This window comes from Heptranchias perlo, chromosome 1 (assembly GCF_035084215.1).
Source record: "Heptranchias perlo isolate sHepPer1 chromosome 1, sHepPer1.hap1, whole genome shotgun sequence".
NCBI lineage: Eukaryota > Metazoa > Chordata > Chondrichthyes > Hexanchiformes > Hexanchidae > Heptranchias > Heptranchias perlo.
The window spans coordinates 102734443-102762069 of record NC_090325.1 but is presented as its reverse complement, the minus strand read 5'-3'; the positions used below and the strand labels follow the sequence as shown (position 1 = coordinate 102762069).

The 27627-nt window shown below is 45.8% G+C and overlaps 1 protein-coding gene across 1 annotated transcript in view; it reads right to left on the bottom strand.

Annotated features, from left to right (window-relative positions):
• Positions 1 to 26854, bottom strand: part of ccdc149a (coiled-coil domain containing 149a) — a 133142-nt gene extending 106288 nt beyond the window's left edge. Inside the window, exons 1-2 of the mRNA XM_068001584.1 lie at positions 26709 to 26854; positions 6881 to 7042 (exon numbers count right to left, since the gene is read on the bottom strand). Coding sequence (XP_067857685.1) covers positions 6881 to 7042; positions 26709 to 26756 — 210 coding nt within the window. The 5' untranslated portion in view covers positions 26757 to 26854. The remainder of the gene's footprint in view (positions 1 to 6880; positions 7043 to 26708) is intronic.
• Positions 26855 to 27627: the final 773 nt, after the last annotated feature.

Genomic DNA, 27627 nt, shown 5'->3' with positions numbered 1-27627 from the left:
ATACTTTATCCAACATTTCCTCAGGAGATTAAATAGGTTGGTCAGTGTCTGTGATAGAAATCATAGGCTGTTGAAGGGGTTTGGTGGATTGGATAGCTTTTCCATTTTCTCACATTCTTGAAATGATCATAGCAAGGGGAATATGAATAGTTGTTAATGCTGCTCTATCTAACCAAGACAATCTTGCGTGCAAATTAAAACCAAGACTATGCTATAAAAAGGATTTCTGTGGGAGGACTGTATTTTAACATATTTCACACGAGAAAGATAGGCAGCATTGCAAGCAATGTAGATGGAAGCATAAAATTAGAGAGAGAGATTAATAGATTAAGTGAATGGATAAAACTGTGGCAAATGGATTTCAATGTAGGTCATCCACTTTGGACCTAAAAAGGTCAGAGTACTTTCTAAATGGTGAAAAGCTCAAAACAGTGGAGGTCCAAAGAGACTTATGGGTCCATGTACATAGATCAATAAAATGTCATAGGCAGGTACAGAAAATAAGCAAAAAGGCTAATGGAGTGCTGGCCTTTATATCTAGAGGACTAGAATACAAGGGGGTAGAAGTTATGCTGCAGCTATACCGCGACCTCTATCACCTAGAAGGACAAGAGCAGCAGGCACATGGAAACAACACCACCTGCACGTACCCTCCAAGTCACACACCATCCCGACTTGGAAATATATCGCCGTTCCTTCATCTTCGCTGGGTCAAAATCCTGGAACTCCCTTCCTAACAGCACTGTGGGAGAACCTTCACCATACGGACTGCAGCGGTTCAAGAAGGCGGCTCACCACCACCTTCTCAAGGGCAATTAGGGATGGGCAATAAATGCCGGCTTCGTCAGCGACGCCCACATCCCATGAACGAATAAAAAAAACAAAGCCCTGGATAGGCCACACCTGTTCAGTTCTGAACACCGCACCTTAGAAAGGATATATTGGCCTTGGAGGGAGTGCAGCGTAGATTTACGAGAATGATATCTGGACTCCAAGGGTTAAATTACAAGGAGAGATTACACAAACTAGGGTTGTATTCCCTGGAATTTAGAAGATTAAGGGGTGATCTGATCGAAGTTTTCAAGATATTAAGGGGATCTGATAGGGTAGATAGAGAGAAATTATTACCACTGGTTGGGGAGTCTAAGACTATGGGACATTGGCTAAGAATTAGAGCCAGAACTTTCAGGAGTGAAGTTAGGAACACTTCTACCCGCAAAGGGTGGTATAAGTTTGGAACTTTCTTCCGCAAACGGCATTTGATACAAGCTCAATTGTTGATATTAAATCTCAGATTTATAGATTTTTGTTAACCAAAGATATTAAGGGATATGGGGCTAAGGCAGGTATATGGAGTTAGGTCACAGATCAGCCGTGACTTCATTGAATGGGGGACAAGCTCAAGGGACAAATGGCCTACTCCTGTTCCGATGTTCTTCAGCTATCAGACACTATTCTGCCCTGTATGTTTAGCACATGTAGAAAGAAAAACACGGGGCAAAATATCTGTGAATAATGCTAATGATAGAATCAAATCTTCTCCCAAACCCTTTTATAAGTACTGTAAGAGATTATGGCCCCGGAAGGATCACCCGGCACCGAACACGACAAAGGCAAACCAAGTCCAGTCGACCCTGCAAAGTCCTCCTCACTAACATCTGGGGACTTGTGCCAAAATTGGGAAAGCTGTCCCACAGACTAGTCAAGCAACAGCCTGACATAGCCATTCTCACAGAATCATACCTTTTAGCCAATGTCCCAGAATCTTCCATCACCATCCCTGGGTGTGTCCTGTCCCACGGGCAGGACAGACCCACCAGAGGTGGCGGTACAGTGATATACAATCAGGAGGGAGTGGCCCTGGGAGTCCTCAACATTGACTCCAGACCCCATGAAATCTCATGGCATCAGGTCAAACAAGGGCAAGGAAACCTCCTGCTGATTACCACCTACCACCCTCCCTCAGCTGATGAATCAGTCCTCCTCCATGTTGAGCACCACTTGGAGGAAGCATTGAGGGTAGGTAGCAAGGGCACAGAATGTACTCTGGGTGGGGGACTTCAATGACCATCACCAAGAGTGGCTCGGTAGCACCACTACTGACCGAGCTGGCTGAGACGTGAAGGACAAAGCTGCCAGACTGGGCCTGCGACAGGTGGTGAGCGAACCAACACGAGAGAAAAACCTACTTGACCTCGTCCTCACCAATCTAACGGTCTCAGATGCATCTGTCCATGACAGTATTGGTAGGAGTGACCACCACACAATCCTCGTGGAGACGAAGTCCCAACTTCACACTGAGGACACCATCCAATGTGTCCTGCGGCACTACCACCGTGCTGAATGGGATAGATTCAGAACAGATCTAGCAGCTCAAAACTGGCCATCCATGAGGCGCTGTGGGCCATCGGCAGCAGCACAATTGTATTCCAGCACAATCTGTAACCTCATGGCCCAGCATATTCCTCACTCTACCATTACCAACAAGCCAGGTGATCAACCCTGGTTCAATGAGGAGTGTAGAAGAGCATGCCAGGAGCAGCACCAGGCGTACATAAAAATTAGGTGCCAACCTAGTGAAGCTACAACACAGGACTACATGCATGCTAAACAGCAACATGCTATAGACAGAGCTAAGCGATTCCACAACCAACGGATCAGATCAAAGCTCTGCAGTCCTGCCACATCAGTCGTGAATGGTAGTGGACAATTAAACAACTAAAGGGAGGAGGAGGCTCTGTGAAAATCCCCATCCTCAATGATGGCAAAGTCCAGCACGTGATTGCAAAAGACAAGGCTGAAGCAACCACCTTCAGCCAGAAGTGCCGAGTGGATGATCCATCTCGGCTTCCTCTCGATAGCCCCACCATTACAGAAACCAGCTTTCAGCCAATTTGATTCACTCCACGTGATATCAAGAAACGGCTGAGTGCACTGGATACAACAAAGGCTACTGACCCCGACAACATCCCGGCTGTAGTGCTGAAGACTTGTGCTCCAGAACTAGCTGCGCCTGTAGCTAAACTGTTCCAGTACATCTACAACACGGCATCTACCCAACAATGTGGAAAATTGCCCAGTTATGTCCTGTTCACAAAAAGCAGGACAAATCCAATCCGGCCAATTACCGCCCCATCAGTCTACTCTCGATCATCAGCAAAGTGATGGAAGGTGTCGTCGACAGTGCTATCAAGCGGCACTAACTCACCAATAACTTGCTCACCAATGCTCAGTTTGGGCTCCGCCAAGACCACTCGGCTCCAGACCTCATTACAGCCTTGGTCCAAACATGGACAAAAGAGCTGAATTCCAGAGGTGAGGGGAGAGTGACTGCCCTTGACATCAAGGCAGCATTTGACCAAATGTGGCTTCAAGGAGCCCGAGTAAAAATGAAGTCAATGGGAATCAGGGGGAAAACTCTCCAGTGGCTGGAGTCACACCTAGCACAAAGGAAGATGGTAGTGGTTCTTGGGGGCCATTCATCTCAGCCCCAGGACATTGCTGCAGGAATTCCTCAGGGCAGTGTCCTTGGCCCAACCACCTTCAGCTGCTTCCTCAATGACCTTTCCTCTGTCATAAGGTCAGACATGGGGATGTTCGCTGGTGAATGCAGTGTTCAATTCCATTCGAAACCCCTCAGATAATGAAGCAGTCCCTGCCCGCATGCAACAAGACCTGGACAACATCCGGGCTTGGGCTGATAGGTGGCAAGTAATATTCGCGCCAGACAAGTGCCAGGCAATGACCATCTCAACAAGAGAGAGTCTAACCACCTCCCCACGACAGTCAACGGCATTACCATCGCCAAATCCACCACCATTAACATCCTGGGGGTCACCATTGACCAGAAACTTAACTGGACCAGACACACAAATAATGTGGTTCCAAGAGCAGGTCAGAGGCTGGGTATTCTGGTGCGAGTGACTCACCACCTGACTCCACAAAGCCGTTCATAAGAACATAAGAACATAAGAAATAGGAGCAGGAGTAGGCCAATCGGCCCCTCGAGCCTGCTCCGCCATTCAATAAGATCATGGCTGATCTGATCCTAACCTCAAATCTAAATTCATGTCCAATTTCCTGCCCGCTCCCCGTAACCCCTAATTCCCTTTACTTCTAGGAAACTGTCGATTTCTGTTTTAAATTTATTTAATGATGTAGCTTCCACAGCTTCCTGGGGCAGTAAATTCCACAGACCTACTACTCTCTGAGTGAAGAAGTTTCTCCTCATCTCAGTTTTGAAAGAGCAGCCCCTTATTCTAAGATTATGCCCCCTAATTCTAGTTTCACCCATCCTTGGGAACATCCTTACCGCATTCCAATGAGTAGAGTCCCAATCTACTCAACCTCTCCTCATATGTCCACCCCCTCATCCCCGGGATTAACCAAGTGAACCTTCTTTGTACTGCCTCGAGAGCAAGTATGTCTTTTCTTAAGTATGGACACCAAAACTGTATGCAGTATTCCAGGTGCGGTCTCACCAATACCTTATATAACTGCAGCAATACCTCCCTGTTTTTATATTCTATCCCCCTAGCAATAAAAGCCAACATTCCGTTGGCCTTCTTGATCACCTGCTGCACCTGCATACTAACTTTTTGATTTTCTTGCACTAGGACCCCCAGATCCCTTTGTACTGCAGTACTTTCCAGTTTCTCGCCATTAAGATAATAACTTGCTCTCCGATTTTTCCTGCCAAAGTGCATAACCTCACATTTTCCAATATTGTATTGCATCTGCCAAATCTCCGCCCACTCACCCAGCCTGTCTATATCCCCTTGTCGGTTTTTTATGTCCTCCTCACTCTCTACTTTCCCTCCCACCTTTGTATCGGTCCCCTCCTCCAAATCATTAATATAGATTGTAAAGAGTTGGGGACCCAGCACCGACCCCTGCGGAACACCACTGGCTACAGGTTGCCAGTCCGAGAATGTACCATTTATCCCAACTCTCTGCTTCCTGTTAGATAACCAATCCTCCACCCATGCTAGAATATTACCCCCAATCCAGTGATTCTTTATCTTGAGCAATAATCTTTTATGTGGCACCTTGTCGAATGCCTTCTGGAAGTCCAAATACACTACGTCCACTGGTTCCCCTTTATCCACCCTGTACGTTATATCCTCAAAGAACTCAAGCAAATTTGTCAGACATGACTTCCCCTTTGTAAAGCCATGCTGACTTTGTCCTATTAAATTATGTTTATACCACCATCTACATGCCACAAGTCAGGAGTGTGACGGAATACTCTCCACTTGCCTGGATGAGTGTAGCTCCAACAACACTCAAGAAACTCGACACCATCCAGGACAAAGCAGCCCGCTTGATTGGTACCCCATTCACCACCCTAAACATTCACTCCCTTCACCACCAGCACACCGTGGCTGCAGTATGTGCCATCTGCAGGATGCACTGCGGAAACTCACCAAGGCTTCTTCGACAGCACCTCCCAAACCCGCGTTCTCTACCACCTAGAAGGACAAGGTTAGCAGGGACATGGGAATAGCGCTACCTGCACGTTACCCTCCAAGTCACACATCATCCTGACTTGGAAATATATCGCTGTTCCTTCATCGTCGCTGGGTCAAAATCATGGAATTCCCTACCTAACAGCACTGTGGAAGAGCCTTCACCACACGGACTGCAGCGGTTCAAGAAGGCAGCTCCTTCTCAAGAGCAATTAGGTTTGGGTAATAAATGCTGGCCTTACCAATGACGCCCACATCCCATGAACGAACAAAAAAAAATTTAGGGGGAGGCAAGGAGAGAGCGGAGGAGCGTATTTCCGGGGGGAAAACCAGAAAATTCCAGGAAGGCGGAGGTCCTGCCGAATTTAACAGCAGGACCGCATTCTAATTTTTTTACTCCGTTTCCCACACCGCAGCCATCCAGATTGACAACGGTAGAAGGCCGCAGCCGAGAACCATTGGGAACCATCCCCACCAACCGGGGAAGAACAGGGGCAGAAGTGGGGGGAGTCAGGTTGGACCAGCAATCGGGAGGGGGTACTGGGAGAGATCGCGGGGCAGAAGTGGGGGTGAGGGGGTTCGCACTGGCAATTGGGAGGGAGGGGAGACACACTCGGGATCGCGGCAGAAGATTTGTTTGAAGGGCAGGGGGGAGAATTCCTGCACCTCCTGGCCCATGAGCAGTGCTCAAAAAAGCACTCACCTTGATCCGGCTCTTCCCGTCTCAATTTTGCTACTGGATTCCCTGAGCCCTGGGAAACCCGGCCTGCAGCCATTAAATTTAAATAGGCTCTGAACTGCACTGTGGGAGCCTGATTAAATATTAAAATGAAGAGTCCCACCTCTCGAGAATGGGACACAGATACGCCTCACAACCCGCCACTGTAAAAATGGCGGCAGGCACGTACGCGATGAGTTTGTGTCAGGCATTTTTTTATTTTTAACCCCCCTGCCGCCCGTCTTGGGGTGTTAAAAATTCCCATCAATGGGTCCATTCAGTTTTGGGATTTTTTTGGGGCCATTTTTCCACTGAAAAGATTTTGAATAAAAAGACGTTGAGTTTTTAAAGCAAAGTTTGGAAAACTGAGATGAAAGGTGATAACCATGCTTATAAGCTAAGCTTTTATATTATTTCCCCATTGAATTATCAGGCACTAAAAATATGCTACATTAAGCTCTATACAATATTCTAGTACTAAGCAGGCCTACTAGGGTTTTAATATTAAAAAAGTATTTTAAACTCTGTCACCCCCTTGTACTGCTTCCTAATTTACTTTTTTCAGGTCATGAAAACCCTGACTATAAAGAGAAAGCTACACTTCAAAAGGTGACTTAACAGTGCTTCTCCCTCCCACAATTCAACCGGTAACAATAAATGCAAACAGGGTTTGTAGATTTAAATAGCAACTTACTATTAGTTCTCTGTACTTTTTCTTCAGTGATTGATGGCGTTCCCGTAGCTGATTAGCCATTAGTTTGTACTGATCCCGTTCTTGTTGGCATGTATCCAGCTCCTTGGAGAGGATCAAGAGAGCTTCCTTCTTGCTCTCCAGCTTCCTTTTGCATATCAAATACTGAAACAGAAGGAAAAATGTTGAATTTAGGCCAAAGCATGGTGTAAAAGCATACACATTTCAGGTTTTGTTCTTTAGAGAGTGTCAGCAGGAATTTTTTTCTCTCAAACTTTCTACAACCTACTGAACTTTTGTGAAATATAAGCTACCCCAGTTTTCTTAGGCAACTAAATTTGAGTGCTACAACTGATTGCAATTTTTTGAACACCATGACAACGTCAAAGAAAATCTACGGCCTTTAGTATTAATGAGACTATCTGTAATATCTACCTACAAAACATCTAGGGGCAGAAATTATGTGGGGTGGGCACAAGCGAGCATAAGTATTGGGACGCGCCCACAAACTCCAGCACTAACCTTATCAAATTTTGTGGGGTCGTTGGGAAGTAGAGTCAGGGGAAAGTGCCTTAATTTCTATGCTAATCAATGGGGCATCCGCCATCAAAGAGGCTGTATATTGGGGTAACACTGTGGCCAGTCAGTGAGAATGAAGAGTGTTAGACAGTATCAAGACTCCCTTCTGTAACGAGTCAAACATTGTTTCCAATGGCCCCCTTTGTAAGGGGGGTCACCATTTAAATATTTTTTTAAAACTTACTGCCATGTTTTTTGGGTGGACACCCATACCAGCCTAACCCCCCATGCGAGGTTCACTTCCACCCCGGTACATCTTACCAGGAGTACCACTGCCGGAGAAACGAGAACGCCCTTTGTTGGGAGCCCCCAGCCCTGCTCCTTCCCACACCACTGACCTTGTAAGGATCGGATGGGGCTCCACCCCTTTCAAGGCCATAGAGTCTGACATGCAAAGTCACGACCTGGTCTATCTAGCTCCCGGCCTAATTTCCGGCCCTTTGGTGCTGGAGTTACAGAGGAGGTGTGCCAGATATCACGAGGATTAAAAAGTTATACATTAAAATGTACTTGTTTAAAATCTGCTGCTTGTATAACATTTATTTAGGCTCTTGGTCTTTTAAAATGTTGTCCATTTAGCCAGAAAAAGGGGTGGGGGAGGGGAGGGGAAATGAGGTTATGCAGTGCCCTTGTACTGAAAGTGCAAAGTGTTGAGATTTTCCATTTGCAGTTTGTCGAGTATGTAAAATTTGATGAATAACATTCCCTCACTGGTTAATTTTTCAATCCATACAATATATGCCTATTGCCCTAATTTTTGTAATTAATCCTTGATCATCACTTGATATACTTATTATATCACAATTGTGAAGTAGTCATGCCCTCTCTGGATGGAGCATTCGGCAGCCTCTCTCCACCTGTTGCCAACAAACAAAACAGAGTAACAATGAATACTGGGGTTCGAAATGACAGCTGAAAACCACTCAAGTTTCAAACTTCTGGTTCATGAAAATATCAGAAGAGCCTTGATGGGATTTCTGCTTTGTAATCACTTCTGGATATCCATAATTCTTTATTCAAACACTGTAAAACATTCTACTTAATGAACATCAATTTAGTTGACCAACCACTGTAACAGACTCTCATTACCATTTCTACATGGCTATAAAGTTAATTTAAATAGAGGGCCAAGACTGGCGGGAAAAAAAAATCTATACTCGCAAAGCTTGGCTGAATAGATATTATCCTATATGGTGATGTATGCAAGGTATTGAATAGTTCCAATGCTTTACTGACACTTTTTGTAATACAGTTGTCATCCATTTGATCAATATCATGCATTTATTTATATCAGAGATCTATAAAAGCCTTCATTTATGGCACCTCATTATGATCTGAGGCAGTATCAGTAAGTCAGAGAATTTATGACACCTATATATCAAAATCAAAATAATTTGAAAATAATTGAAAGTTATTTTTGTGGGGGTTATTAAGAGTGTTGATGCCATCCTGTTATGTGAGCTGTATTTTGCTCTCCCTGATGCAACTATCTACCATCTTGAAATTTCCCTCAGCTGAGATCTACTACTAAATTCATTGGACCACTTTAGCTCCAATTGCTACTTCTTTCAGTAACGAGTCACAGAACTAACATGAACACTTACCTCCGTAGCTCCAAATAAATTCCTCCCCTTTGGGGTGGGCGGGGTTTCCACCCACCCCAAACAAGGACACTGCAGTCAGAACGGAAGGGACTCACAGGCCACAAGTTTTCTCGTCCCCAGCATGAGAATCTATCGGGTAGGCCAGTGAAAGCTAGCACGTGGCCAGTCGGCCAGCACAAGTGGAGCCCACTTGGTCGTCCGGGCCTGGGTCGTGGCCTGGACCCCATAAGATGTTAAAAAATTTGGCAGAATTCTTCAACCCCTTCTAAAGGAGGCCAAATGGCCACATAGGATATTTCTAGGAGGGGTCCGGCACTTTGCCCCACTGATCAGCAGCCCATGCCAACATTTCCTGCCTCTTTAGTTAGGTGGGCACCTGAGATGCGACCATAGTTGCACGGGCATCCCTGGCCACATTTATATGACGTGAACCTTCCCTTTACCCTGCTCACTTAAACGGGGTCAGGACCAGAGCCGCGGCAGACACAGCCCAGGCCTTATGCTGGACCCACCGACCTTCGGCCTCAAATGCTACAGTCGGATTCATTTTCATTCACCGTCTTCAAACAACCCCATTTTATCCTATTCAGGCATTTCTAGGAAGCAATAAGACTAGTGCTAAACAATTCAGCAAAAATACTTAAAAAAAACAATTATTTTGGTATTTGAGAGATTGCATAGACAATATATATGCCGAAGAATGATATTCTGAGCCCTGCAACAGGAAGACTAAAAATGTTTTCAACACCATTGCTGTCTCAGAAATATTTTATTTTGTAGGCCTGGCAACATTTTTATTTCCAACACAATTTTTCTTGGCACCATTTATCAAAATATAGCTGAATTAAATATTTAAAGTAATAACTATCGTTTACCATTTTTTGGTTGCAGACCAATGGCATACTATAATTCACACTAAAAAATGTAATATAAGTAGTCCAAACCAAAATGCCAATGAGCAGTAAAATGCTCTGATAGTTGCGATGTCCAGTAACTAGCAAGCACGCATTCTTAACTCTTCGATGAGCAATCATTAACTGATGCGTGTATTCTATAATAACTGCTGCTAAGCATTATAGACTTACAATTCTTAGCATTCTGCATAAAAAGCAAGAACAGTACTTTATTGGGCTAAATCTCTTAATGTTTATATGTATGTTTATTTAAAATTCAAAACAAGATAATGGAATACTCAAACATGCCCACCATATAAATAAAATTCTATGCAGGAAATTTTCTAGTAAACCGTTAATGCTGCAAATGCAGGAACCCTGTATAACTCAAGAGTAACTGGGGTAGAGTTTCCGCTTGGGCGCAATAGTTTCCGTTAAAATTTATTTGCATAATCACAAACGGAAAATCTTCCATGAACCAACACCATCGGGCAGCCTAATAGAACATAGAATCATAGGATCAGATCAGCCATGATCTTATTGAATGGCGGAGCAGGCTCGAGGGGCCGATTGGCCTACTCCTGCTCCTATTTCTTATGTTAATGGTTACAGCACAAAGGAGGCCATTTCGCCCATCGAGCCCGTGCCTGCTCTCTGCAAGAGCAATCCAGCTAGTCCCACTTCCCCACCCTTTCTCCGTAATCCTGCAAATTTTTTTCTTTCAAGTACTTATCCAATTCCCTTTCAAAAGCTATGATTAAATCTGCCTCCACCACCCTTTCAAGCAGTGCATTCCAGATCCTAACTACACGCTGCGTAAAAAAGTTTATCCTCATGTCGCCTTTGGTTCTTTTGCCAATCACCTTAAATCTGTGTCCTCTGGTTCTCAACCCTTTCGCCAATAGGAACAGTTTCTCTCTATCTACTCCGTCGAGACCCCTCATGATTTTGAACACCTCTATCAAATCTTCTCTCAACCTTCTCTGCTCTAACAAGAACAACCCCAGCTTCTCCAGTTTATCCACGTAACTGAAGTCCCTCATCCCCGGAACCTATTCTAGTAAATCTTTTCTGCACCCTCTCTAAGGCCTTCACATCCTTCCTAAAGTGCAGTGCACAGAATTGGAGACAATACTCCAGATGTGGCCAAACCAGTGTTTTGTAAAGGTTCATCATAACCTCCTTGCTTTTGTACTCTGCCACTATTTATAAAGCCCAGGATCCCATATGATTTTTTAACCACTTTCTCAATCTGCCCTGTCATCATCAACGACCTGTACACATACCCCAAGGTGTCTCTGTTCCTGCAACCCTTTTAGAATTTATCCTTTAGTTTATATTGCCTCTCCTCATTCTTCCGACCAAAATGTATCACTTCACACTTCTCTGCGTTAAATTTCATCTGCCACGTGTCCACCCATTACACCAGCCTGTCTATGTCCTCTTGAAGTCTATCACTATCCTCCTCATTATTCACTACACTTCCAAGTTATGTGCCATCTGCAAATTTTGAAATTGTGTCCTGTATACTCAAGTCTAAGTCATTAATATAGATCAAGAAAAGCAGTGATCCTAGTACCGACCCCTGGGGAACACTACTGTATCCCTTCCTCCAGTCCGAAAAACAACCGTTCACCACTACTCTCTATTTCCTGTCACTTAGCCAATTTCGTATGCATGCTGCCACTGCCCCTTTTACTCCATGGGCTTCGACTTTGATGAAAAGCCTATTATATGGCACTTTATCAAATGCCTTTTGGAAGTCCATATACACCACATCAACCCTCTCTGTCACCTCATCAAAAAACTCAATCAAGTTAGTTAAACACGATTTGCCTTTAACGAATCCGTGCTGGCTTTCCTTAATTACTCCACACTTGTCCAAGTTAGGTGGTGGTGAGCTGCCTTCTTGAAACGCTGCAGTCCGCATGGTGAAGGTTCTCCCACAGTGCTGTTAGGAAATTGGCTGAGCGAAAGGCGACAGAGAGTAGGGATAATGGGTAAGTACTCACATTGGCAGGATGTGACTAGTGGAGTCCCGCAGGGATCTGTCTTAGGGCCTCAATTATTCACAATATTTATTAACAACTTAGATGAAGGCATGGAAAGTCTCATATCTAAGTTTGCCGATGACACGAAGATTGGTGGCATTGTAAGCAGTGTGGATGAAAACATAAAATTACAAAGCGATATTGATAGATTAGGTGAATGGGCAAAACTGTGGCAAATGGAATTCAGTGAAGACAAATGTGAGGTCATCCACTTTGGATCAAAAAAGGATGGAACAGGGTACTTTCTAAATGGCAAAAAGTTAAAAACAGTGGATGTCCAAAGGGACTTAGGGGTTCAGGTACATAGATCATTGAAGTGTCATGAACAGGTGCAGAAAATAATCAAAAAGGCTAATGGAATGCTGGCCTTTATATCTAGAGGACTGGAGTACAAGGGGGCAGAAGTTATGCTGCAGCAATACAAAACCCTGGTTAGACCGCACCTGGAGTACTGTGAGCAGTTCTGGGCACTGCACCTTCGGAAGGACGTATTGACCATGGAGGGAGTGTAGCGTAGGTTTACTAGAATGATACCCGGACTTCAAGGGTTAAGTTACGAGGGGAGATTACACAAATTAGGGTTGTATTCTCCAGAGTTTCGAAGGTTATGGGGTGATCTGATCGAAGTTTATAAGATACTAAGGGGAACAGATAGGGTGGATAGAGAGAAACTATTTCTGCTACGAGTAGGGGGCACAGTCTAAAAATTAGAGCCAGACCTTTCAGGAGTGTGATGAGAAAACACTTCTACACACAAAGGGTGGTATAAGTTTGGAACTCTCTTCCGCAAACGGCAATTGATACTAGCTCAATTGCTAAATTTAAATCGGAGATAGATAGCTTTTTGGCAACCAAAGGTATTAAGGGATATGGGCCAAAGGCAGGTATATGGAGTTAGATCACAGATCAGCCATGATCTTATCAAATGGCGGAGCAGGCACGAGGGGCTGAATGGCCTACTCCTGTTCCTATGTTCCTATTTTCCTATGTTCCTAATCTCTCAATTTGGACCTGCGGTTGTGGCTAGTTTTGTGGGCAGGGCCTGACTCGGGCGAATTGAATCTTGCACCAGCGTAAAAGATAGCGGGAAACACGAACACAGTGGTTTTGGGCATAACTCAAACGTTCAAAACTCCCTGACCTTTTGCGCTGGTTTGGCCGATTCCGCCCAGATTGTACTGATATTACGAGTGGAAGCAAGCGGAAACTTGACCCCACTATTTCTTGTGAGCTGTGTGGTCTCCTTCAGTTGTGAAATAATAGCTTAAGGCTTTTGTTATTGAGTTTGCTCTTATTTCACCTCCCCTCCCCCACCTGTCTCACAATCAAACAGTACTTGACTCGGAAACATGGCAGATTTGGCCATGGATTTGCTACAGGCATTAATCATTGCTGTTTGGTATGGGCCAACAGAAGATGTGGTTGGCAGGGAGCTAACTTTTCCACACTACACTATTAAACTCTGTGCAGGATTTTTAAATAATATCAGCCTTTCCCATCCACTGAAAATGTACTTCATGCACTCACTGAAAGGGCTGGATGGTTGAATTCATCTTTCTGTGAGTACTATCAGCAAAACTGGCTCAGACGGTAGAAGTGGTTTTGCTTTCCCACTCACCCACTCCTAACCCAGAGATGCTGTCTTGCACGAGACATTAATCAGAGGCCCCAAATTTTTTTTTTTATTATTCGTTCATGGGATATGGGCGTCGCTGGCGAGGCTAGCATTTATTGCCCATCCCTAATTGCCCTTGAGAAGGTGGTGGTGAGCCACCTTCTTGAACCACTGCAGTCCGTGTGGTGAAGGTTCTCCCACAGTGCTGTTAGGAAGGGAGTTCCAGGATTTTGAACCAGCGACGATGAGGGAACGGCAATATATTTCCAAGTCGAGATGGTGTGTGACTCGGAGGGGAACGTGCAAGTGGTGTTGTTCCCATGTGCCTGCTGCCCTTGTCCTTCTAGGTGGTAGGTCGTGGTTTGGGAGGTGCTGTCGAAGAAGCCTTGGCGAGTTGCTGCAGTGCATCCTGTGGATGGTACACACTGCAGCCACAGTGCGCCGGTGGTGAAGGGAGTGAATGTTTAGGGTGGTGGATGGGGTGCCAATCAAGCGGGCGGCTTTGTCCTGGATGGTGTCGAGCTTCTTGAATGTTGTTGGAGATACACTCATCCAGGCAAGTGCAGAGTATTCCATCACACTCCTGACTCGTGCCTTGTTGATGGTGGAAAGGCTTTGTGGAGTCAGGAGGTGAGTCACTCGCCACAGAATACCCAGCCTCTGACCTGCTCTTGCAGCCACAGTATTTATATGGCTGGTCCAGTCAAGTTTCTGGTCAATGGTGACTCCCAGGATGTTGATTGGGGGGATTCGGCGATGGTAACGCCTTGGAATGTCAAGGGGAGGTGGTTAAACTCTCTCTTGTTGGAGATGGTCATTGCCTGGCACTTGTCTGGCGCGAATATTACTTGTCACTTATCAGCCCGAGCCTGGAAGTTGTCCCGGTCTTGCTGCATGCGGGCACAGACTGCTTCATTATCTGAGGGGTAGCGAATGGAAGTGAACACTGCAATCATCAGCGAACATCCCCATTTCTGACCTTATGATGGAGGGAAGGTCAGTGATGAAGCAGCTGAAGATGGTTGGGCCTAGGACACTGCCCTGAGGAACTCCTGCAGCAATGTCCTGGGGCTGAGATGATTGGCCTCCAACAACCACTACCATCTTCCTTTGTGCTAGGTATGACTCCAGCCACTGGAGAGTTTTCCCCCTGATTCCCATTGACTTCAATTTTACTAGGGCTCCTTGGTGCCACACTCGGTCAAATGCTGCCTTGATGTCAAGGGCAGTCACTCTCACCTCACCTCTGGAATTCAGCTCTTTTGTCCATGTTTGGACCAAGGCTGTAATGAGGTCTGGAGCCAAGTGGTCATGGCGGAACCCAAACTGAGCATCGGTGAGCAGGTTATTGGTGAGTAAGTGCCGCTTGATAGCACTGTCGACGACACCTTCCATCTCTTTATTGATTATTGAGAGTAGGCTGATGGGGCGGTAATTTGTTCTGCTTTTTGTGGACAGGACATACCTGGGCAATTTTCCACATTGTCGAGTAGATGCCAGTGTTGTAGCTGTACTGGAACAGTTTGGCTAGAGGCGCGGCTCGTTCTGGAGTACAAGTCTTCAGCAGTACAGCCAGGATGTTGTCGGGGCCCATAGCCTTTGTTGTATCCAGTGCACTCAGCCATTTCTTGATAGCACGTGGAATGAATCAAATTGGCTGAAGACTGGCTTCTGTGATGGTGGGGATATCGGGAGGAGGCAGAGATGGATCATCCACTCGGCACTTCTGGCTGAAGATGGTTGCAAACGTTCCAGCTTTGTCTTTTGCACTCACGTGCTGGACTCCACCATCATAGAGGATGGGGATGTTTCCAAAGCCTCCTCCTCCAGTTAGTTGTTTAATTGTCCACCACCATTCATGACTGGATGTGGCAGGACTGCAGAGCTTTGATCTGATCCGTTGGTTGTGGAATCGCTTAGCTCTGTCTATAGCATGTTGCTTCCGCTGTTTAGAGGCATGAAGTCCTGAATTGTAGCTTCACCAGGTTGGCACCTCATTTTTAGGTACACCTGGTGCTGTTCCTGGCATGCCCTTCTACATTCCTCATTGAACCAGGGTCGATCCCCTGGCTTGTTGGTAAAGGTAGAGTGAGGAATATGCCCGGCCATGAGGTTACAGATTGTGCTGGAATACAATTCTGCTGCTGCTGATGGCCCACAGCGCCTCATGGATGCCCAGTTTTGAGCTGCTAGATCTGTTCAGAATCTATCCCATTTAGCACGATGATAGTACCACACAACACGTTGGATGGTGTCCTCAGTGTGAAGATGGACTGTGCGGTGGTCACTCCTACCAATACTGTCATGGACAGACGCATCTGCGACAGGTAGATTGGTGAGGACGAGGTCATGTAGGTTTTTCGCTCACCACCTGCCGCAGGTCCAGTCTGGCAGCTATGTCCTTCAGGAGCCACTCTTGGTGATGGACATTGAAGTCCCGCACCCAGAGTACATTCTGTGCCCTTGCTACCCTCAGTGCTTCCTCGAAGTGGTATTCAACATGGAGGAGGACTGATTCATCAGCTGAGGGGGGACAGTAGGTGGTAATCAGCAGGAGGTTGCCTTGCCCATGTTTGACCTGATGCCATGAGATTTCATGGGGTCCGAAGTCAATGTTGAGGACTCCCAGGGCCACTCCCTCCTGACTGTATATCACTGTACTGCCACCTCTGGTGGGTCTGTCCTGCCAGTCGGACAGGACATACCCAGGGATGGTGATGGAAGAGTCTGAAAGGTATGATTCTGTGAGTATGGCTATGTCAGGCTGTTGCCTGACTCGTCTGTGGGACAGCTCTCCCAATTTTGGCACAAGTCCCCAGATGTCAGTGAGGAGGACTTTGCAGGGTCGACTGGGCTTGGTTTGCCTTTGTCGTGTCCGGTGCCTAGTGGTCCATCCAATTTTATTCTTATTATGACTGCTTTTGGCAAGATTTTACAACTGAGTGGCTTGCTAGGCCATTTCAGAGGGCAATTAAGAATCAACCACATTGCTGTGGGTCTGGAGTCACATAAAGGCCAGACCAGGTAAGGATGGCAGGTTTCCTTCCCTGAAGGACATTAGTGAACCAGATGGGTTTTTATGACAATCCGGTAGTTTCTTGGCCACCATTACTGATACTAGTTTTTTTTAAATCCAGATTTTATTTAATTAATTAAATTTAAATTCCCCAGCTACCGTAGCGGGATTTGAACTCATGACTCTGGATTACCAGTCCAGTAACATAACCACTATGCTACCGTATCTGGTGGATGTAAAATATCCCACTACTTTGGACAATATTTAATCAACACCTCCAAAAACAGATTGGTCATTGCTATTTGTGGGACGTTGCTATGTGTAAATTGGCTGCTGTGTTTGCATAACAAAACAGCGACTACACTTCAAAAGCAAGTCATGGGCTAGGATATGAAAGGTGCTATTTATATGGAAGTTCTTTCTTTAAAGACACTAGCCCAGAAATTGCTTGGTGTGGTGAACCAACAGTGCTCGCCGTTCCACAGATTTATACTAACCCACTAACTCTCCGCAGTCTTTACTGGATGCACTTCCTCTAATAGGAAGCAGAGAAGAGCCCAGCGTTAGCTCCAGTGAAGCTAGGACCCATGGGGGAAGTGAGAGGCAAGTAGGCACCGAAGCGCCAGGATGGAAGAAGAGGGCCTAGTGGTGGCAGGAATCCTGCCGGGAACCCATCCTGCACATTAAACAACCCCTGACCAAGGTAAATGGATCAGGGATCACGCATGGTCGAAGGAGCGAGCGGAAATCCCTGCCGGAAAAATGGAGAATCCAGCCCTCACTACCTCAGCTCATACAGGAAGAGTGACCAATGGGGCGAGGTACTGGAGGGTGATTGATGTCCAAGAACACTGTTCCAAGAAGGAGTTACAGTCTTCGAGAAAGTGAAGAAAATTGAAAAAAAACCAGAAAATTAATTCCAGCATCACTGCTATAAATTTCGGTGGGTCCTCAGACAGGTAGTTGGGTTCTCACCTGGTGAGTCACAGTTCACAAGTGAGCAGAGAGTGGTGGTCGGGACAGTTGTGGAGGGTCTGTATCGCAGGGCACACTCCTCTCCTGCTCAGCTGGATATATATGCTGAACCCTGGGGGATAATCATAGAGGGTCAGAAGCAAATTTGCAAGGTACTGGCAGTTGTGCCACGCACACTGTCCACAATAGCAGATAGGATGGAGGAGTCCAGCTCCAACATTTGTGGATTGATGTTGCAGGCCATTGCGAGGATGTCTTCCAGGGATAGATTGGCCTCCTCCATGGAATTTCAATCGCAGCAATCAAATCAGTCCATGCAGGCCCTGACCATGGCCGTGCAAACTTTGGATGACAACATGTCTGCTGCCTTAAGTCATGGCCTTACAAGGCGTCACTGATCTGCAGCAAGCTGTTCCCCTGCAGTGAGATAGGAGTGATGTGCCACTGGCCCAGGAGAGGGTTGATGGTGAAAGGGGACATGGAAGTGGGGACTCCACTCTACGCGCCCTCATGTCTCACCTGTTGTCCCCCCCCTCAACTAGTACCCGACATGCTGCCTCCTCTCCCGATGGCAGAGTGTGCCCCTGCACAGGTGCAGCTGGAGAAGTCTTTGGCAGGACCCTCACGAGCTCCAACACCCAGAGGTCGTCGGCCAAGAGCGTCTCAAAAGTCAAAGCAACGATCTCAGCAGCCTGCCTCTACCTCTACTGAAGCCACAGGGGTTGCACCATGTTGGAGCGATAGGGAAAGGAAAAAAAAAGCTTTGTAGTTCACCAAGGATATGCACATGGGTGTTTATGAAAGTGTTGTGTTATTAAGTTTCATTAATTTATTTATTCACATAAAATTTATTCATTTGCACCACTTTCCCGTGTTCACCAATCTTGCCTGCCAAGTGACAACTCGGGTTTTCAGTTGCTTGGTGATGAATGTGAAGACGTGAATTTACAGGGAGCAATTAGTGCATGTGCAATGGGTGGATGGTCGCTTACAGGACTGCTTAGTGTCAGTGCGGTTGGGAGTGGGAGGGGGTGGAGGATGTGATAGTTACATTATTCCAGTGTGAGTGGCTAACTGAACCATCGAACTATTAGGGCAACCCTGGCATCCGAAGCAGCAATGTGAGCGGCTGCTCTGACGTTGGGTGACCCATCTTCATCTTCCCCTCCTTCTCCTCTCCATTGGAATCCTCATCAGATGATGAGTGATGAGCAGCTTGTTCCTCCTCCACCTCTAGTCCTTGCTGCTGCGCTATGTTGTGCAATGATTATCCTGGAGACCCTCACTGGCGAGTACTTAAGGGCACCTCCAGACCTGTCCAGGCACCTGAAGTACACCTTGAGCATGCCGTGGCTTGCTCAATGACACATCAGGTTGTTATATAGCTGTCGTTGTAGCGCTCTTGAGGTTCATTGGTGGGGTTCCTCAGAGATGTCATCAGCCAAGTATGAAGGGGTATCCTTTGTCGCCTAGCAGCCACCCCTAAGAGTGGTTCCAGGTACGAATAGGTGAGGGGTGTTGGACTGCCGCAGTACGAAAGCATCATGGCAGCTCCCTGGGAATCTGGTGCAGACCTGCATGAACCTTTTCTTGTGGTTGCACACCAGCTGAACATTCATAGAATGAAATCCCTTGTGGTTGATGACTACTTCTCGTTGATCTCGTGGTGCTCAGATTGCCACGTGAGTGCAATCAATGGCACCCTGTACCTGTGAGAAGCCAGCCAGAGATACAAATCCAAATGCCTGCTCATTCTGGCTATTTTCATCACAGGGAAAGTTAACCTAACTTACAGCCGTGGAAAACTATCCATCAGTCACCTGCCTTATGTGCAGCCGACTGAGAGACCCTCGATATGTCTTCAGTAGTGCCCTGGAAGGAACCAGAGGCAAAAAACAAGGGCGGTGGTGACTTTCACAGCCTCTGGTAATGCGTGGCTACCAGGTCCAGCAGGGAGCAGGTCTTCTTCTAGGAGGCTGCAGATGTCTGCGACCACCTGACGTGACAATCTCAGCCTTCGGAAATGCTGTCCCTCCGAGAGGCCAAGGAGGCTGAGCCTCTGCTGTACACCGTTACGTGGACAGTGCCTCCTCCGAACTCAACCCTTCTGTTGCTCCCTTGTCTGCTGACCACCTGCAGCTCCCTCCACACCCTTGCTGCTGCTAGTGTAGCTGATTGTCTTCCTTGTCCAAAGTCCAACCTAAACCAGCCATGACGCCACCCATCCTGATGTTCTCTGTGTGAACACCTCCAACCTGTACAAATACGTCTGTCAAAAAAGCACTCTCACCAAACAGTTTTGAGAAAATAGCTGTGAGCACTGATCCTTTATTCATATCGGGACACCTGACCTTTAACCATCCCCATGAAGTGCCGCTCAATCTCGCCTCCGTTTTACTGCTGAGTTTCCCAAAACCCTTGCAGGAGGTGTTAATTTCAAATCGCTGCCAAAATCTCATGAAAGGATCCTCATTAACATATTACAATCACTGACCCCGCCTCTCCAGAGAGGGTTACTGGGCTGCACCCAAACCTGCCTCGGTTAAACTGGAAGTAGGCACGTCCACGGCGGGTTGGGGTCAGGTTTCAGATTTTTGCAATTTTAACCGCCCCCACCCAACCCTCTCCCACCCATCGTGGGGGGGGGTTTAAAATTCCCCCGTGATCTCGGCGGCACAACCGTGACTGGAAATTCGGTATTATACAGTAGTCATAAGCATGAACACATCTCTGCTCGCTGACATTCTCATGCATTAAGCCAGCTATACCCACTATATTGAAAATATTGCATACAATGTACATCACACTTTAAACGTTACAAACTTCTATCATATCCACTGACACTGCTAACATTGTCACGGGAGATCCATTAGTTATGGTATAACTTTATAATAGTACACACAGGTGCTTCCCTCCACATTTGGAGTCGTTGTAAAAGTCTAGATTTTCAGACCATGATCCAAACAGAAGTTATAAGAAAACATTTACATACTTTTAAAGCTTTCAGGAAACAAAACTCAGTACAATAAAAAAAGGTTAATAAAAAGACCAGATTGGGATGACAACACAATTCAAGTATATGAAGTTTAGCTGCACTGGATCAAGGGGTACTAAAATATTATAAATACTTTGATATTTACAGTGCTTGGCAAATATCATTACTTTCAATAATTGCCTTTTTAATGATTGGAGTTTTTTTCTAGTATTAATATACATTACAAGAACTCTATTTACAGGAAGTCAAGAAGGTATAAGTTCCGCAGGCTATTTTCAAGTCATGATTTATATTATACTAGGTAGCATAGCATCACGGTATAGCTGGAGGCGACTGTTGACAACTCATTTTTTTCACTGAAACACTTACTGTTTCTGGCATTTGTAAGCAATCAACTTAGCTGCAGCAGTAACATTGTTGACACTCTATAAACACAACTAGCCACATTTTGACAACAAACTAACTAGTTTGCAAAAATTATTGACAAGCCCCTCAACCTTGTAAACCAGGTAGTAATTAAGTCAGTCTATACCATTCCACAGCCCTGTAAACACATCGCTAAAACACTTAAAAGTCATCAACAGCAAATTTGTCACCATACAATGTGAATAGGTCATTAAAATACTTATCAGAAAGGTCATAATACATTTAGTTTTGATATGCTTGTGAATTCCATCCAGGTAGAATTAGCCTAAACCACAGTGCTTGGAAAATATGCATAGGAGTAACCCTTGAGTAAATACATAATAACACTCCAAGAGGGGTGTATCAGTACTTTAAAAAAAAACTCATCCACATCTCCTCCCAGCGCACACTGGACAGTTACAGCTCTGCCAATCCGATGCGTATCAGGCTGCTTAAAAGTAAGCATGGATTGCCTCAGCAGGCCTTCATTCAAAGAGTCTCTCAGGCAGCTATGTTAACAACGGCAACTCACTGTTGAGTTCTTCCTAGGAATACACCCATGGAATCACTCGCCCAGTAAAAGTTTTAGGTTACTCTCAGTCAGTAAAAGCTGCTGCTCCAACTAATGTTTAGCTTATAAAACATATAAAACTAATGATGCAAAATGACTAATAGTTATCTCACATACTTTAAATATGGAATTTATTCCATCTATGCAAGATAACACAATTGGAACCATTTTCACAAGCCATCAGCAGCTGGGGGAAAGACAGATCTACACACTCACTCATCACCAGCAATTGTCAGCTACAACTAGAGCAACTCTTACCTAACACAGTAACACAAATGAGCTTTTTGTAAAATTAATACCACAACACAAAATATAATCATCCTACACACCTGAATCAGAATAACTTAAATTATCTACCATAATGAAATATAAAACTTAATCTTTAAAAATGCCAATATGCTATCATAATGAAATCACCAGCAAAATAAAACTGAATAAATGTCCCACCATATCCGTGCATATGCCATCCTCAACTTTTCAGTAATAACTCATTATAATGCGACAGCCGCGAAGTATATTAGGGCACTACATCACGGTACTGGGTCTGTACAAGAATAATAAAAACACTACCATACCAGACGAAGATTCCACTGCTAATATACATGTTTTCCTCATTTTTCTTTCATAAAATAACACAAAATTCATGTATATCACAGAAACACACTGTTTATTTCACAAGGAACCAGGATAACTTAGGAGTGTCCATCTCTCAGAAGTTATGAGGACTCACTTGTTGAATGAATAGCATAAACTATGCAGGATCCTTAATTCATACCAGGAATAATTCTAGTCTCTTGATCTATGGTACAGGCCCCTATGCAATTTAAAAAAAAAATGTTGACTAGCAATTCAGAAATAGAAAATGCATCATAAAGGCAGATTGAATGCAGTCAATGAGGTTTTAAGCTCCTTCTGAAGGAAGGCAGAGTGAGAGGTAGTAAGACAAATTGGTTTTGGAAGAGAGTTCCAAAGAGCATAGGCATGGTGATTGAAGGATTAGTCTTCAACAGATTCTTTCAAAACTTGGAGTACCACTCACATGAAGCAATGTGAAATGTCTGTGTATGTATGACATTCTTCAAAGTTTCAGAGAAAAAGAAAGATCCAAAAAAAAGGGGATGTCCTCTGAAATGAACTCAAGCACACTTATAATGAATACATTTACAATTCTGTTACAATGTATCGAGGAAATCTTCACCCATTGTATATGGCCAGTAATAACCCAGCTGGCAAGAGCGAAGCTGTGTTATCTAACCCATCTCACTTGCAAAATCTTGGTTCATATAACAAGGGCATGAGTAAATTATATTGTGTGCATTTTTCAGCTCTGGTAAAAAAAAAATTATAATGCTTTGAGACTGGGTTCAACTACTAGGTTAGTTACAAGGGTGCAACCTGTTTTAAACCCAACAACCCAGTGATTGGGATCCATCTTCAGCCAGAAGTGCCGAGGGAATGATCCATCTCGGCCTCCTCCCGATATCCCCACCATGACAAAAGCCAGTCTTCAGCCAATTCGATTCACTCAAGAAACGGCAGAGTGCACTGGATACAGCAAAGGCTTTTGAGCTCCGACAACATCCCAGCTGTAGTGCTGAAGACTTGTGCTCCAGAACTAGCCGCGCCTCTAGCCAAACTGTTCCAGTACAGCTACAACACTGGCATCTACCCAACAATGTGAAAAATTGCCCAGGTATGTCCTAAACACAAAAAGCAGGACAAATCCAATCCAGCCAATTACCGCCCAGTCTACTCTCAATCATCAGCAAAGTGATGGAAGGTGTCGTCGACAGTGCTATCAAGCGGCACTTAGTCACCAACAACCTGCTCACCGATGCTCAGTTTGGGTTCCGCCAGGACCACTCGGCTCCAGACCTCATTACAACCTTGGTCCAAACATGGACAAAAGAGCTGAATTGCAGAGGTGAGGTGAGAGTGACTGACCTTGACATCAAGGCAGCATTTGACCGAGTGTGTCACCAAGGAGCCCGAGAAAAACTGAAGTCAATGGGAATCAGGGGGAAAACTCTCCAGTGGCTGGAGTCATACCTAGCACAAAGGAAGATGGTAGTGGTTGTTGGAGGCCAATCATCTCAGCCCCAGGACTTTGCTGCAGGAGTTCCTCAGGGCAGTGTCCTTGGCCCAAACATCTTCAGCTGCTTCATCAATGATCTTCCCTCCATCATAAGGTCAGAAATGGGGATGTTCGCTGATGATTGCACAGTGTTCAGTTCCATTCGCAATCCCTCAGATAACGAAGCAGTCCGTGCCCGCATGCAGCAAGACCTGGACAACATCCAGGCTTGGGCTGATAAGTGGCAAGAAACACTCGCGCCAGACAAGTACCAGGCAATAACCATCTCCAACAAGAGAGAGTCTAACCACCTCCCCATGACATTCAACGGCATTACCATCGCCGAATCCCTCACCATCAACATCCTGGGGGTCACCATTGACCAGAAACTTAACTGGACCAGCCACATAAATACTGTGGCCACAAGAGCAGGTCAGAGGCTGGGTATTCTGCGGCGAGTGACTCACCTCCTGACTCCACAAAGCCTTTCCACCATCTACAAGGCACAAGTCAGGAGTGTGATGGAATACTCTCCACTTGCCTGGATGAGTGCAGCTCCAACACCACTCAAGAAGCTTGACATCATCCAGGACAAAGCAGCCCCCTAAACATTCACTCCCTTCACCACCGGCGCACTGTGGCTGCAGTGTGTACCATCCACAGGATGCACTGCAGCAACTCACAAAGGCTTCTTCGACAGCACCTTCCAAACCCACGACCTCTACCACCTAGAAGGACAAGGGCAGCAGGCACATGGGAACACCACCACATGTACGTTCCCCTCCAAGTCACACATCATCCCAACTTGGAAATATATCACCGTCCCTTCATCGTCGCTGGGTCAAAATCCTGGAACTCCCTACCTAACAGCACTGTGGGAGAACATTCACGAAATGGACTGCAGCGGTTCAAGAAGGCGGCTCACCACCACCTTCTCAAGGGCAATTAGGGATGGGCAATAAATGCTGGCCTCGCCAGCGACGCCCACATCCCATTAAAAAATTTTAAAAATCCAGTGATTGAGGGATCAACTGGAAATTCCAAGATTTAAAATTGGACATTTTGTCAAAAGTCTGCTTTTGAAAGTCCATTTTTTCAGGGAAACACAGGTACACAGGAGTAGGCCATTCATCCCCTCGAGCCTATTCCGCTTTTCAATCAGATAGTTTGTGATATTTAAGGTTTTCAACCACTTTCATCAGCAACAAAGCAAATGTTAGAACTCAGCATAAAAACAGAAAATGCTGGAAATACTTAGCAAGTCAGGCAACATCCGTGGAGAAAGAAACAGAGTTAACGTTTCAGGTCGATGACCTTTGTCAGAACTGGAAGAAGTTGAAGATTAAACAGTTTTTAAGCAAATACAGAGCCAGGGAAAAGGGGTGGGGGGAGGAAAGAACAAAAAGGAAGGTCTCCGATAGGGCGGAGGGCAGGAGTGATTAAATGCCAAAAGGGATGATGGTGTAAGGCAAGGAGGGCAGTAATGGGACAAGTTAAGAAACAAAAGATGGGTTTAGAGGAGCTGTAAATAGCAACATCAGAACCATTACCAGCACTTGCAGTTTGAAAAATTGAGAGCAGCGGTTATGTTCTGAAGTTATTGAAATCAATGCTAAGTCCAGAAGGTTGCAAAGTGCCTAAACGAAAGATGAGGTGCTGTTCCTCGAGCTTACATTGAGCTTCACTGGAACAGTGTAAGAGGCCGAGGACCGAGAGGTCAGAGTGGGGGTGGGCTGGGGAATTAAAATGGCAAGCGACCGGTAGGTCAGGGTCACGCTTGTGGACTGAGCGGAGGTGTTCAGCAAAGCGATCACCCAATCTGCATTTGGTCTCCCCAATGTAGAGGAGACCGCATTGTGAGCAACGAATACAGTATACTAAATTGAAAGAAGTACAAGTATTCCGCTGTTTCGCCTGGAAGGAGTGTTTGGGGCCCTGGATGGTGGGAAGGGAGGAGGTGAAGGGGCAAGTGTTGCATCTCCTGCGCTTGCACAGGAAGGTGCCTTGGGTTGGAGAGCGGGTTTTGGGTGTGATGGATGAGTGAACTAAGGTGTTGCGGAGGTAGCGGTCCCTTCAGAATGCTGAAAGGGGAGGGGAGGGGAAGATGTATTTGGTAGTGGCATTGCCAAGCTTCCATCACCAACTGTCAGGGAATGAAGCCACAACCCTGCCGGCTGCTGTGCTTTCTGGGTTTAATGTCTGGATCCAGCACATTTTGCACTTGCTGAGTATTTCCAGCATTTTGGGTTTTTATTTCAGATTTCCAGTATCTGCAGTATTTTGCTTTTGACTTAGAACTCAATATCTTCCCCTCCCCCACCCGTCCCGTTCTTGCTTCTGGTTTTGGTCTTGGGGAAAGGTAGCTGCATTGATAAAGGCCGTCCCTGTTGGAGGGCAAGATCAAACTTTACCCACATGTCAGCGGGGGGGGGGGGGGGGTGGGGGGCATGAACAAGAAATCATGCAGTCCTGACAAGGATCTAATTTTGCTTTTCAAACTTGTTTTTTTTCCACATCTTAACAATAAAATACAGCACCTGTAACCTGCATCGTTCCGAACGTGTTCCAGGTGTTGAATGATGTGAGCAGGATGCTTGAACCAGTCGTGGCAACTGATGTCAATGTGCAGCAGTGCAGCGTCTGGTTCAGTGCCTGCGCCCATGCGCACTGGCTGCGCGAGTAATCCTGACGTGGAGGACCGGAGCCGGATCTGGGAGCCCGGAGCCCGGAGCTGCAAAAGGTGCTGCAGGTGATCCGTGAATCCCAGCCCCTGGGAGCGACATTCGCGCAGCTCCTGTCACCGACTGCCCGCGAATGAAGCCGCAGTCCCGCCGGCTGCTGTGCTTTCTGGGTTCAATGTCTGGATCCATCACATTTTGCACCAAACTCAAAAATTTTTTAAAAACAAGGAAGCTTTCGACCAAATAATCACTGAGCCGAGAGACTGTCCCTGTCAGAACAGGTATTTCTTTAATATAATTCCGCTGAATGACATTTCCCTTCAAGACACCAGCAGTGTTTTTTTTGTATTGATTCATTTAATATAAACTCACCTCATTCACTAGCCCCTGCCATTCGCCTTCGCTCCTCTTTGAAGTCATCTTATTACAAAACTGGATCTATGAACGCAGTCGATAAATGGAGCTACCAATGCGAAAATGTGCGTGAGGCTTAGGATCAGTCAACCATGGGCAGTCGCTTCCTCCCGGCTGCGCTACCTCACTTCCATGTGTAGACGAAGACCGACGTCAGGTCAACTCAGGGTAATATGAGCCATGCTGCAGGAAGGAGTTAGCTTAACAATGCCAGCAACATTACTACTATGTTACTAGGGTTAATTCTACTGCAGTTCTATAATGGAAAGGAAGAAGAAATATTTGTTTTCAGAAAATTGACTTTTCTTCTTCCTGAGCCTCCTTCCCACTCTTAATTATGTTGCTTATGGTTGCCTTATGCTAATCCTGCTTTGTTGTCTGTTGGTTAAGTTTAAGGAATACAATTTTCCCTAATCCCTATTGACAGAATCCTTTTAAGAAACCAACACCCTTCCCTCCCAACCCTGACGTTGTCATTAAACCTACTGACAAGGGAGGCGCTATTGTTGTCAGACCTCTACCTTGCTGAGGCTGAACGCCAACTATCCGACACCTTCTCCAACTCCTCCTGGACTATGACCCCACCGTCAAACATCAAGCTATCGTTTCCCAGACATTCACTGACCTCATCTTCCCTGGAGATGCTCCCCCCACGGCCTCCAACCTCATAGTCCCCGAACCCCTCATAGCCCACTTCTACCTCCTTCCCAAGATCCACAAATGGGACTGCCCTGGTAGACCCATCATTTCAATCAGTTTTTGCCCCACGGAACTTATTTCTTCCTAACTCGACTACTTTTTCTCCCCTTGTCCAGTCTCTTCCGACCTACATCTGCGACTCTTCTGATGCCCTCTGCCACTTTAACAGTTTCCAGTT